At 36.8% G+C, this 11,437-nt stretch overlaps 1 protein-coding gene across 1 annotated transcript; it reads left to right on the top strand.

The window, feature by feature from the left end:
* The first annotated feature begins 246 nt into the window (after positions 1 to 246).
* On the top strand, positions 247 to 9,189 carry LOC101295618. The gene is made up of 16 exons (XM_004297906.1): positions 247 to 570; positions 1,122 to 1,189; positions 1,442 to 1,511; positions 1,831 to 1,912; positions 2,215 to 2,279; positions 3,072 to 4,073; positions 4,227 to 4,289; positions 4,383 to 4,429; positions 5,077 to 5,122; positions 5,214 to 5,293; positions 6,188 to 6,301; positions 6,564 to 6,645; positions 6,900 to 7,064; positions 7,794 to 7,874; positions 8,592 to 8,717; positions 8,899 to 9,189. The coding sequence occupies exons 1-16, from the start codon at positions 247 to 249 to the stop codon at positions 8,968 to 8,970; spliced, it is 2,487 nt and encodes an 828-aa protein (XP_004297954.1). The 3' UTR covers positions 8,971 to 9,189.
* Positions 9,190 to 11,437: the final 2,248 nt, after the last annotated feature.

Below are 11,437 nucleotides of genomic sequence, written 5' to 3' on the forward strand. Positions count from 1 at the left end.
GTTGAAAAGAAAAAAGAAAACAAGAAGAGAAACAAAAAAATGAGCAGACAAATTTCTTGTTTCTTCAGCTAACTGCTGGAAGGTTGCAAGGTTTGGTTCTAGAAGCCTCAGTATTGTTTGTTAGATAATGACAGGACAGCTTAACGACACAAAACGGCTAAGCCTTCCTTTCCTTGAGAACTCTGGAGCTTTCCTTTCCTTTCCACAGAAATTACACAGACTGCCACTCCGCAACTCACCGCGCCCATGGCTTCTTCTCTGCAAACCCACCGCCACCATTACCATCATCTCTACCGCCCTACAACCTCCAAACCCAACACCCATCAACCTTCGATATTCTATCGGCGTTTCCTGACCGTTGGGAAACAGAGCACTTTTACTCGTAGAGAAAACGGCAGGGGTAGTAGAGATGGGACAACTGTTACTGACTCGTTTTGCTGCTTGTGCAAAGCTGGCTTGGAGATTGATAAGGTCTCCGCTGATGATGAAGGAAGTGAACGGCCTCCTTTTGATATCAACTTGGCCGTCATTCTCGCCGGTTTCGCTTTCGAGGCCTATTCTAGTCCACCTGTAAGTCTCCCTCTCGTTCATGAAAGACAGTGAGATTTGAACTCATGACCTTCGCGGCGTTAGTTAGTTAGTTAGGCCGAAACAGCGTTAATTAGTAAAAATGTACAAGTAAGAAAATGTGATGGTTTTCAGGTTAATGTTGGGAGGCGTGAAGTTGATGCTGCAGATTGCAAGACAGTGTACCTTTCAGAGTATGCAATCCATTTCCCTTATCTGGCAATTTTAAGTTTAATGTGAATGAGGTAAAAATTCGTGCCTGAGTTGGACTGATTTGTTACAATGTTACATTTTCTGTGAATGCAGGTCATTTGTGCGTGAGATATACGATGGCCAGCTTACTGTTAAATTGAAGAAAGGCATCGATCTTCCTGCCATGGATCCATGGGTTGGTTATCTTTTTCAATCCCCTTCTGCATTAGTGATTACAATGATTAATTACTGTCATGAGTTGTTCTGTGTGTAGTTGTTCTTGTATGCCTATACTCTATGGTTTCTGTTATCTGTCTCCTTGTGTTTTTGCTGATGTGTTTTGAAATTTGGTGTGTGGTTAGGGAACAAGTGATCCATATGTGATCATGCAATTAGATGGTCAAGTTGTCAAAAGCACGGTTAAATGGGGGTAAGCTTTTTAAAGATATGATGATGAAACTTCACTTTTCTTTGCTGGTTTGCTCGAATTTTTGGTTCTGAATTCTACTTTATGTGGGAAAAGTATCATAGGATGTTGGAATTGTGAGGCTTTAAAGTTGTATTTCGTTTTTTGCTGCATAACTATCATTGTTCACAAATTCTATGAATCCATAAATTCATAGACATGTTCCTCATTTCAACCATAAGTAATTTTTTGTTTACAGATAGTTTTGGCTTGCAGGACAAAAGAGCCAACATGGAACGAGGACTTCCATTTTAATATCAAGCAGCCTCCAACCAAAAGTCTCCAGGTTAACATGTACTAAATGTATACCAGTTAATCTCCTTACAAAATGCTCTTGCATCCTATTTTTTCCTTTTTGAATTTTTGTAATCTTGAAACTGAGGACCTTGTTTGCTTTGTTCACTGCACATCACAAGTTTGAAGGCATATCGATATTTTGTTACAGTAAAGAGTGATATTATTATCACTAGGATTCTATGAATGAAAGAGTACTTTAGATTTCAACTTTAAAATTTGTAAAATGATGTTTTATCCCATAGTTGTTAGAGTAATTTTTAAGTGGTCATATAGCTCCTAGTTTGCTAATTTCTGGCTTCACGTTTTAGGTTGCGGCTTGGGATGCAAACCTTGTAACTCCACATAAGCGCATGGGGAATGCAGGCGTCAATCTAGAATGCCTTTGTGATGGTAAAAATTCTTGTATTTCTGTATGTTTCAAAATAATAGCTCATTATCTTGCCAGACCGCTGAAGTGGGTTGATTCTATCAACACATTTTGTTAGTAATAAATTACGCTTGGTATATATACTAGTGGATGGAATAAATCCTTCGTAGTTTTGTTGTCACTGGCTAGTTGCTGCTAGTATGGAATTATACAAATTGTTGTGTAAAATTTGTGGTTGTAATATTAGTAATGTTAGCACATCTAGTCTTGGAGTAATGCTTCAAAATTTGCTTCCTCAGCTAATAACATATATGTGCTGTTGTAGGGAATCTGCATGAACTACTGGTGGAATTGGAAGGAATGGGAGGTGGTGGAAAATTACTTGTAGAGGTGAGTTTCCTGGTGAAATGATATTTTGATTAAGGTGGATGGTGCGTTAGAGATAGAAAGCTTGAAATAGTCTCCTCTGGTAACCATGAACCTTTTAAGATTTAAGATTTCATGGAAAAATATTTGGTTGGTGATATCTCTATATATGCGCCATATACAAATCTACAACATGACAAAGTATCGTAAATGCCCCTAATATTTCATTGCCAAATCATCTTAGATGTGGACTGGGGTTTCTGGGAAGGAAAAAGATTGTTCCTAAAAAAAACTTCAAAAAAGAAGAAGAAAGGTTATTGCTCATCTTTAAATGCCCCTTCATTTTGAACTTTATTCCCTTTATTCCTTGCTTATTGTGACTCTCAGGAGATATAAGCTTAAGTGAGATATAAGCTTAAGTAACCCCCTTGAAGAGAGCAAATGAAAAATTGAATGAAATAAAAATCTCCATGGATACGGTCTGTTATACTCTCCTTATTCAATGCAGTTGTGACAATTTGTGGGTTTTATCCCCATTTTATGCTGTATGGTTCTGTTTGTTTGATTGCTAATGCTGTGCTGGTTGTGATGAATCTTTCTACATTTATTTATGTTTAATTCATTGGGAATCTTCTCTCATATGAAGTTTTTGTTGTTTATAACTACTGATATTTTTCATTCTATTGTTAACTTTAAGCATACAAGTCTTACATACCTACCCGTGTGGTGGTCTTTCTATTCCAGATTTTCATCGAAAATTTTCGCATTCGGCGTAGTTTTCCGTATGAGTTATAATTACTGGTGTTGAACTTTCAGGTCAGGTATGAAACATTTGAGGAAATTGATGAGGGGAAAAAGTGGTGGATGAAGGTCCCTATTGTTTCTGAATTTCTTCGTAATAAGGGTTTTGAGCCTGCTCTGAAAAAGTTTGTTGGCTCTGACACTGTGCAAGCACGTCAGTTTGCGGAATATGCTTTTGGGCAGTTAAAGTCATTCAATACTAATGCTTACATTTGGAAGAATCTGTTATCAGGTAGTGAAGAAAGTGATAAAAAAGGCCATGGGAAATCTAATATTTCTGCTGGTGTGTCAGGTGTGCCTTCCCAGATGGAGGGTATCACAGAGGGTTCTTTAGATATTGCAGACTGCAATGAAGTGAGCAACTTAGAGGAGTCTAACATAGATAATGGTGGTGTGAAGAATGGAAATGACCCTCAACAAGTGAAAAAGCTTGATGATGAAATGCAATCAGATAAGAACTTCTGGAAGAACTTTGCTAATGAGATTAATCAAAATGTTGTAGAGAAATTTGGATTCCCAATTCCAGAAAAATTAAAGTGGGATGGATTTGATTTGTTAGACAGTGTTGGTTTGCAGTCACAAAAGATAGCAGAAGCAACTTATGTTGAATCGGGGCTTGCAACTCCTGAAGCGTCAGATGTTGATAATGATATAACAACAGGCCCACTTCCCATTAGCATTATGCAGTCTTCATTTCCAGATATAAAGGAAGCAACAAGGGATTTATTAAAGCAAACTGATTCTGTTTTAGGAATATTAATGGTTTTAACGACAACAGTATCTCAAGCAAAGAAGGAAGAAAATGTTGTAGGAGGGAGTGCAAGTAAGGAAGAGGATTCCATAACTGAGAAGCTTGTGAACTCACAGGGAGCTGAGGAGATGAAAGCACTGTTTTCAACTGCAGAAACTGCCATGGAGGCTTGGGCGATGCTTGCTACTTCTTTAGGACATCCTAGTTTTATAAAGTCTGAATTTGAGAAACTTTGTTTCTTGGATAATGAGACGACAGACACACAGGTAATTATTTTTCCTTTCAGAGGATCAAGGAGCTTCATTCCCAGTCATGAACCATCTCCGATATAACAAAGAACTGTGAAAATCTATGTGTCACAAAATGATGTCAAATACTATTCAGATTTATTTAGTAGCTGAGTTTAAATGGTGCTGCAGGTTGCAATTTGGCGTGATTCTGCACGGAAAAGATTAGTAGTCGCTTTCAGGGGAACAGAACAGGTAGGTAATATATGTGTGTGTGCGCGTGTGTGTTGTTTTTGTCTCTAGTTCATTAACTTCTGGCTCAAAAAATCTATACTCTAACTTCTGCAGGCAAGGTGGAAGGACTTGCGAACAGATTTGATGCTAGCTCCTACTGGGTAAAATCTATTTACTTTATTATTACTTTATAACCTATACAGTTGACATAGTGGTGATCTGTGATCATTCTTCCTAGTCTAGTTTTCAGTCATAATGTGACATCCCAGTGTTCAAAACCGAACTTGATGGCCCAGGTGGACCATGAATGGTCAGCTTTTCTGGCCAGAACAGTCAGGAAACCATTTTTTTGATTAACTTTGGACCTGCAGGTTTGAGCATAAAAACTTTGAACTCGTCATGTATGAGAAGGGTATACTTGTGTCTTAAGAAAAAAGCATGTTAAAAAGTTAACTCCAGGTCTTGAACCACAGTTCTTAAGGTTAAAGAACTATGAATTAATGGTTTGGTTTAAAAAAAAAGTGGTTTGGTTTGCATCTCTTTTTATTTCATTTAAATGGCCTTAACAGTAAAACTTTGATCTTGTGTTACTAATAGTTAAGTATGATATGGTCTAACTAATTATGCACATGCCCTAGTGACTTATTCAGACCGCAAAACATTTCGGGTTTCAAATAATTTTGTATGTGTTGAGTTTTTGAGCTAAGATTGACTAATTCATATCAGCTGAGCTCACACATATTGAGATATTTCATATCCATTAATCCTTTATTCATTTAATATACTGATGTTTATTTTTGTCTTTTAGGTTGAATCCAGAAAGGATAGGAGGAGACTTTAAGCAAGAAGTTCAAGTAAGTAACTTATTTATGGATGAGACGGTGAGATTATATGACAGAAGCCAATTTCACTTTTATGTTTATTGGTGGTGACTAATTTTTTCAGGTTCATAGTGGCTTCTTAAGTGCATATGATTCTGTCAGAATACGGATCATCTCTCTCATTAAATTGGCTATCGGTTATATGTAAGTTTTGCTTATGCTTACAATCTTATCTTATTTCTAGTGTGTAGCCAGTGTCTGGATTAAAAATGTGACAAGTGACAAATGTCTTAGGATGTGGTAATACTAAATCTAAAAGGATCTTGCTGAAGTAGTTTGTTGTTCTTTTACATTGCCTGAATCTTTTATATAGGCACTCAAGTCATTTTGACCATAAATCTGGAAATTTTTGGAATAAGCTAGTTGCTAATTTCAATACTCCTTGTGGATTTCACAGCATGTGCTTTTTCTATATAGTTATGTTCTTGGCCTAAGCATGGGTTATGCAATCATTTAATATTGTAGTAGTAAATCCATGTCTTAACAGCTAATATTCGGTATTACATCTTGTGTAAGACCTTTCAGATTAATGGTCTGTTTGTGTCCTTTATGTTCCGCATTTGCATAAGTGTGGCTTATGCTATAACGTATGTAAATGCACTTCACAGTTAATATTCAATCTTATTCGAGGCCTTCTAGTCTAATTTTCTGTTGGATCTTGGTCCAATTATTGGTTGCTAAGAATTAGTCCCACATCTACAGTTATATATTGTTCTTGTAGTGGGAAAAAGCTCAGAAGAAAGGTATCTTGTAGGGTGTATGATTTGAAATCACCAACATATTTATTATTTTTCTATAAAGTATCTAACCATTATTTTTCCTGGATCAATAACATTGAGAATAAAAGCATTATCTTGGTACGACTCTTTTTATCTCATGTAAAAGGTTCTTGTGCAAGCATAGTATTAGCTCTAGTTTTATTGGGATAAAAGAAAAATCTTTCTGCTTAATTGGGATATTGCATTCCAGTAGATTAACCTTTTGGTGCGGATATTGCATCTGCATAATGGAATGTGATTAATAGTATATTTATGACAGAGATGATCTTGCTGAGCCGCTGCACAGATGGCATGTTTATGTAACTGGTCATAGTCTAGGGGGTGCATTAGCTACTCTCCTAGCTCTTGAACTTGCATCAAGTCAATTAGCAAAGTAAGTTCTATTATTTCAGTCAATGAACTTATTATTCTTTATTGAGAGTAGAACAGATATGGAATCAGTGTATATGTCTCAGTACACATGCACATTCGTATTTGAAAGTCGGTAAAACCTATAGGTCAGTTGTGCAATCTGACATTATTTATTAACAACTAGAAATTCTTGAAAATAATGACGTCGCACTAACAGAAAACATAATGTCCTAAAGGGTTTAAAATTGTATTTAACATGAATTAAAAATTTCTCTCTGTACTAGGCGTGGAGTGATCACAATCAGCATGTATAACTTTGGATCTCCTAGGGTTGGTAACAAAAGATTTGCTGACATTTATAATGAGGTAAAAGTTTCTATAGTTGTTGCTCTTCAGTTTGCTTTTGATTTGTGGTTAAAGCACTGGCTAATCAATACTTCTCCATTTATATCTGCTTCAGTCATCTCAGGTTGGAACAGGTCATATGAATAACTTGATACACCAGGCTAATATTTGTTACATGATAATTTCTAAATCTAGGGTTGTGCTGCAATATAGAGATAAATTTAAATTATGTATATATTATAGACACTTACATATGTATTTTGGGAATATTGCAGAAAGTTAAAGATAGTTGGAGAGTTGTAAATCACAGAGACATTATACCAACTGTGCCCCGGTTGATGGGTTACTGCCATGTAGCTCAACCTGTTTATCTAGCAACAGGAGACATAACGAATGCGTTGGTGAGTATTTATTTGGCCAAGTATCTTTACAAATTCAGCGTGCAGAAAACTCACTCCAGGCTTCTTTATATTCATATCATTTATATGCAATGTGCTATTCACTTTGCTTTTTGAAAGACATAAATAGCGTTCGCACCAGATCTAGAGGTACACTGCTTGCAGAGCTGAACTTCCCCGCTAATTGATATGATACTTGTTGGCCAATAGCTATATAATTTACGCATTTTTGTTGAACTATTATTCTTTGCTTGAAATTCTAACTTCGTCAGTAATCGTTATCACTTAATTTTTAAGCTGTTTAAACTTCTTTTTTTATACTTCTTTTGTCAAAAGATACCCTCTTTCTCATGTAGACGGTATCGTCTTCACTCAGTAATATCCGTTGTGAAAAATTACTTCTCACCTATACCATGTATTCAGAATTTAGGCTATAACTGAGGAGTCATTTATTGGAGTTTGCAATCAATTTTTAAATAAATTCAATCTCAGTTGACCTCTTTGATAACCATGTATTTGAATCATTAGCTCCCTATCTCCTGATTATTTTTGTCTACTTAATTGAACTGACTGATTAATTATTTAACGAGGTGTCAACAATTTGGATTCCTACCCAAATTCTCAGTACTTGAGATGCATTTCTGGAAAGAGATTGATTTATATGAATTGTATCGAATTTTAAATTCAAGCTGAATGTTCTGAATATTCCATTGAATGATTTGTAGTGCAGTAAATATTGCTGACCTAATGAATGCTATACCATGTATCCAGGAAAATATGGAGCTTTCTGGAGATGGTTACCAAGCTGATATGATTGGGGAGTCCACACCTGATGTTCTCGTCAGTGAATTTGTACGTAGTTCATTTATTCTTCTTCATTTGGTAGCATGTTTACTTATGGATGTCCGACATAAGATTTAGACGTGTGGCATTTTCACTTCCATTATGTGGATGTTATCATGATTCAATTAGCTGGGAGGAAGATAGAGCATATATCTAGTTGAGGGAACATCAGTTCTTGTTCCTTCTCCAATTATGATGTAGCATGATCATTTTGGGATATAACTATTGTTGAGTGCAGTGAGGGCGTGAGGCTAATATAAAGAGATGCTATACAGTTACTACTCATAAAAGATAGTTTGACAAGATCAGAAAAGAATCTTTCTGTTTGTCCAAAGCAACCAAAATGAACTATGTTCATGATGTAATACTCCAATTGCGTCTAGCGAAATTCTCATTCCAGATAAAATCAATTAATAATTTGAAGATTTTGCTGCATGCATTTTCACTATATCTCACAAAGAGTTCATTGCTTTGTTGGTCATATTTCTTATTGGGTCCTTTCTTATTCAAGATTTGAAACTCTATAGTAACTTTAAGGGTCAAATAGGTTTACTGCTGTCATAATTGCAGTCTTCTAACTTATCCAGCATAACCATTTGCATTCAGATAGTATATTTGTCACTGCTTACTGCTTACTGCTTAGCAGTTAGCACATGACGTGCGAGTCCTGATGAAGCGTTTCTGAATTTTCTGCAAGTAAGGTTAACCAAATTGAGTTTTCTGCAGATGAAGGGTGAAAAGGAACTTATACAGAAAATTTTACAGACTGAGATAAATATATTCCGTTCAATCAGAGATGGAACTGCACTTATGCAACATATGGAAGATTTTTACTACATCACGTTACTAGAGGTACTTATAACATTTTGTTGGCTTATCATTTATATTTGGTGGTCTTGTTCCATATTTACGTCTGAGCAGCAAGTAGGAACTTTATAAATTCAATAAACATGATAATATTGGATGTAGATAGCTATATGTTATGATAACTGTTAGTTTCGTTGTGATTTTTAATCTCATTTTTCCTCTCCAGAATGTGAGATCAAATTACCAACCTGTTGTCAAGTCGTTGTCTGACGAACAAGGCAACAAAACAAACAGCTGAGAATGGCATTTATACATGTACAGGCACAGAAGTTAATTAGCAGTTCTTTCAAGGATTGTGCCAGCAACACATCACCATGGCACCATTTGTAAGGTGCCATATATTTTCCCAAATTGTACATTTGTAACTAGTTTGTAATAGTTTTCATTAGATATTAGTTCATGTTCATATAAAATTTGGTAATCACGTCCGCAATAGTTTATCCCTTTACTAATCATCATTATACTGTTGGCGCTCTCGGATTTGATTGCCTTACCAACTCTCTGTAGATAGTACTACTGTTAGCCTTTCATAAAGCAAGAGTGTACATTTGCTTTGATGTACAACTCTGGCTTGCATAATGTGCTTGTCGTAGGACTAGGATACATGCAAGGGATGGTGACCATGCTGGCCAGAAGGCTGGGGCGATAACGGCCAGCCTCGGACAGTCATTGGTCTCTAAACTTGAGCTGATTGCGGAGGTTGTTGCAAATTTCAGTAACTGGTCGTCAATTCCAACGACAGAAACCCTACAGGAGGTAGATAACAGAATTTGGAGCCTAGCAAGAAGTTTCAGGTTACTGAGATCCCTCAAGACCATAGTTAAGGGACTCGAAGACGATAAGATGTCAGTAAGGTGGTGGACAAAAATCACAGAGAATATCTCTGAGGTGCCTCATCATTTTGGAATCACATTCAAGTTTAACCAGGCTGTGGCCCTGCTATCTATCATTGCTTTTGGTCAAATATCTATCACACATCAAACTATCACATGCAACAGAATGAAGATGTTATTCCTGTTGGTCTCCGAAAACCTTCTCCAAAGTTGAGCATTTCTAATTGTTTTTTGGCTTCGTTAATGTGTTAATGTCTGGATATGTCAAGTAGGCTAAGCTGGTTCGACATAAGAGATAGACATCTGGATATTAAAGTAGACAAATTTGTGATCAAGTCAAGCTAGTCTATAGGCACCCAGTTAGGTCTATCAAATCGTGTCTTAATGTATTCGTGTATGGAGAATTTTTTATCTCTATGTTCCACCTGAGATTTATGCTCTCATTGAGAAATTCTTGACACAGCTGTTGTAATTTTTAATATGTAGCACTACCGCACTTGAAAACATTAGAAGACTAAAGAGTTTAATTGTGCTGAAAATATCTATCACAGTTTCCTAGTGTGCTTTTTCACAAGCTGTGAATCCTTGGAGACATTCTTGGCGACCTGCACTACTGTCTTCTTGCAGCTCATGATTCTCAAGCTCTGCCTCAATATGTCAATCTCTCGCTCCCTCTTGTATTGCTCATTCTCCATCGTAGCTATCTTTGAGTTTAGGCTTGCAATGATCTCTTCTTTGGCTTTCAGTTGTCCCTTTAGCTCTTCCAAAATAATGTCCTCTTCTTCTGCCTTCCAATACAGTCCATTTCCTGTCGCAATTGCCATTGCTCAGTTATAGTGAACTTACATGAACATTCACACAAAATATGATAGTTTATGCAAGAAAAACTGATCAGATGGAGCATTAATTTAACAATTGGATTTGGTAATAATCAATAATCATAGTTTCAAATATAATATTTGAAAACAGACAGATATGTCATATGATGGCCTTAGCTAGGTGCAAAACCAAGTAAGAAGCAAAGATTGCATCATAGATTCATAGTAGATAAGATAATATGTACTTTGTTTGGATTATGATAATGCATTAGAGAGAGAGAGAGAGAGAGAGAGAGAGAGAGAGAGAGTACTACTAGGTATGCGATCAAAAGATCGAGGAAGCCATCAAAATTGGAACAATTGAAAGAGTACGTCTTATTCATCAATTAATGGTATAAAAGTCTCTGTTTCTTCACTGTCTTGTAGGTTCGTAATGTAAGACATCATACGTATAATTATTAGAAAGCAATGTGTTCAAGCTAGTCGGTAAGGCATTCATGCATTGTCTATATCTTCTTTTCATTTATGGATATAGGAATTTCAATGCACTCATTTGGTGCTACTAAACCGGAGCGGATTCAGTGACCTTGGTTCATTTGAACCGGGTGGGTGCAAGTCACGTGGTTGGACGGAACTCAAACCATCGTTAGTTAGTTCCTGGACACCAAATGAAAGTGGAAGTACAGTAAATGCCAAAATTACCACGCAGTGGAGAGTTTCTCTCTCTCTCATCCTATGATTCCTATCCACTGTTTCAATCCCTCCATTGTCCCCAATACCAAAGTTCATAGCCGACCAGTTATTCTTCTCAATCGCGTCTAGGTGGATGGCCGCCCCGATTGAGGGGAAGTCGCTGAAAAAAGTAATTCGAAATGGCGTCTGGGCGGGTCGGCGCCCATCTCTCTAACCTCAACTCTCGTCGTCTCTCTCTCAGAGGCGAAGAGCACCGCCGTCTCCGACTGTGTTCCACAATCTGGGTTTGTTCAAAGAACGGTGGGGAAGAATGAGATACTAGGAGTCTAGGATAGATGATTAACACGTGCATAAGAGACTT

Source organism: Fragaria vesca, linkage group LG4, assembly GCF_000184155.1.
Source record: "Fragaria vesca subsp. vesca linkage group LG4, FraVesHawaii_1.0, whole genome shotgun sequence".
In the NCBI taxonomy this organism is placed as follows: Eukaryota; Viridiplantae; Streptophyta; class Magnoliopsida; order Rosales; family Rosaceae; genus Fragaria; species Fragaria vesca.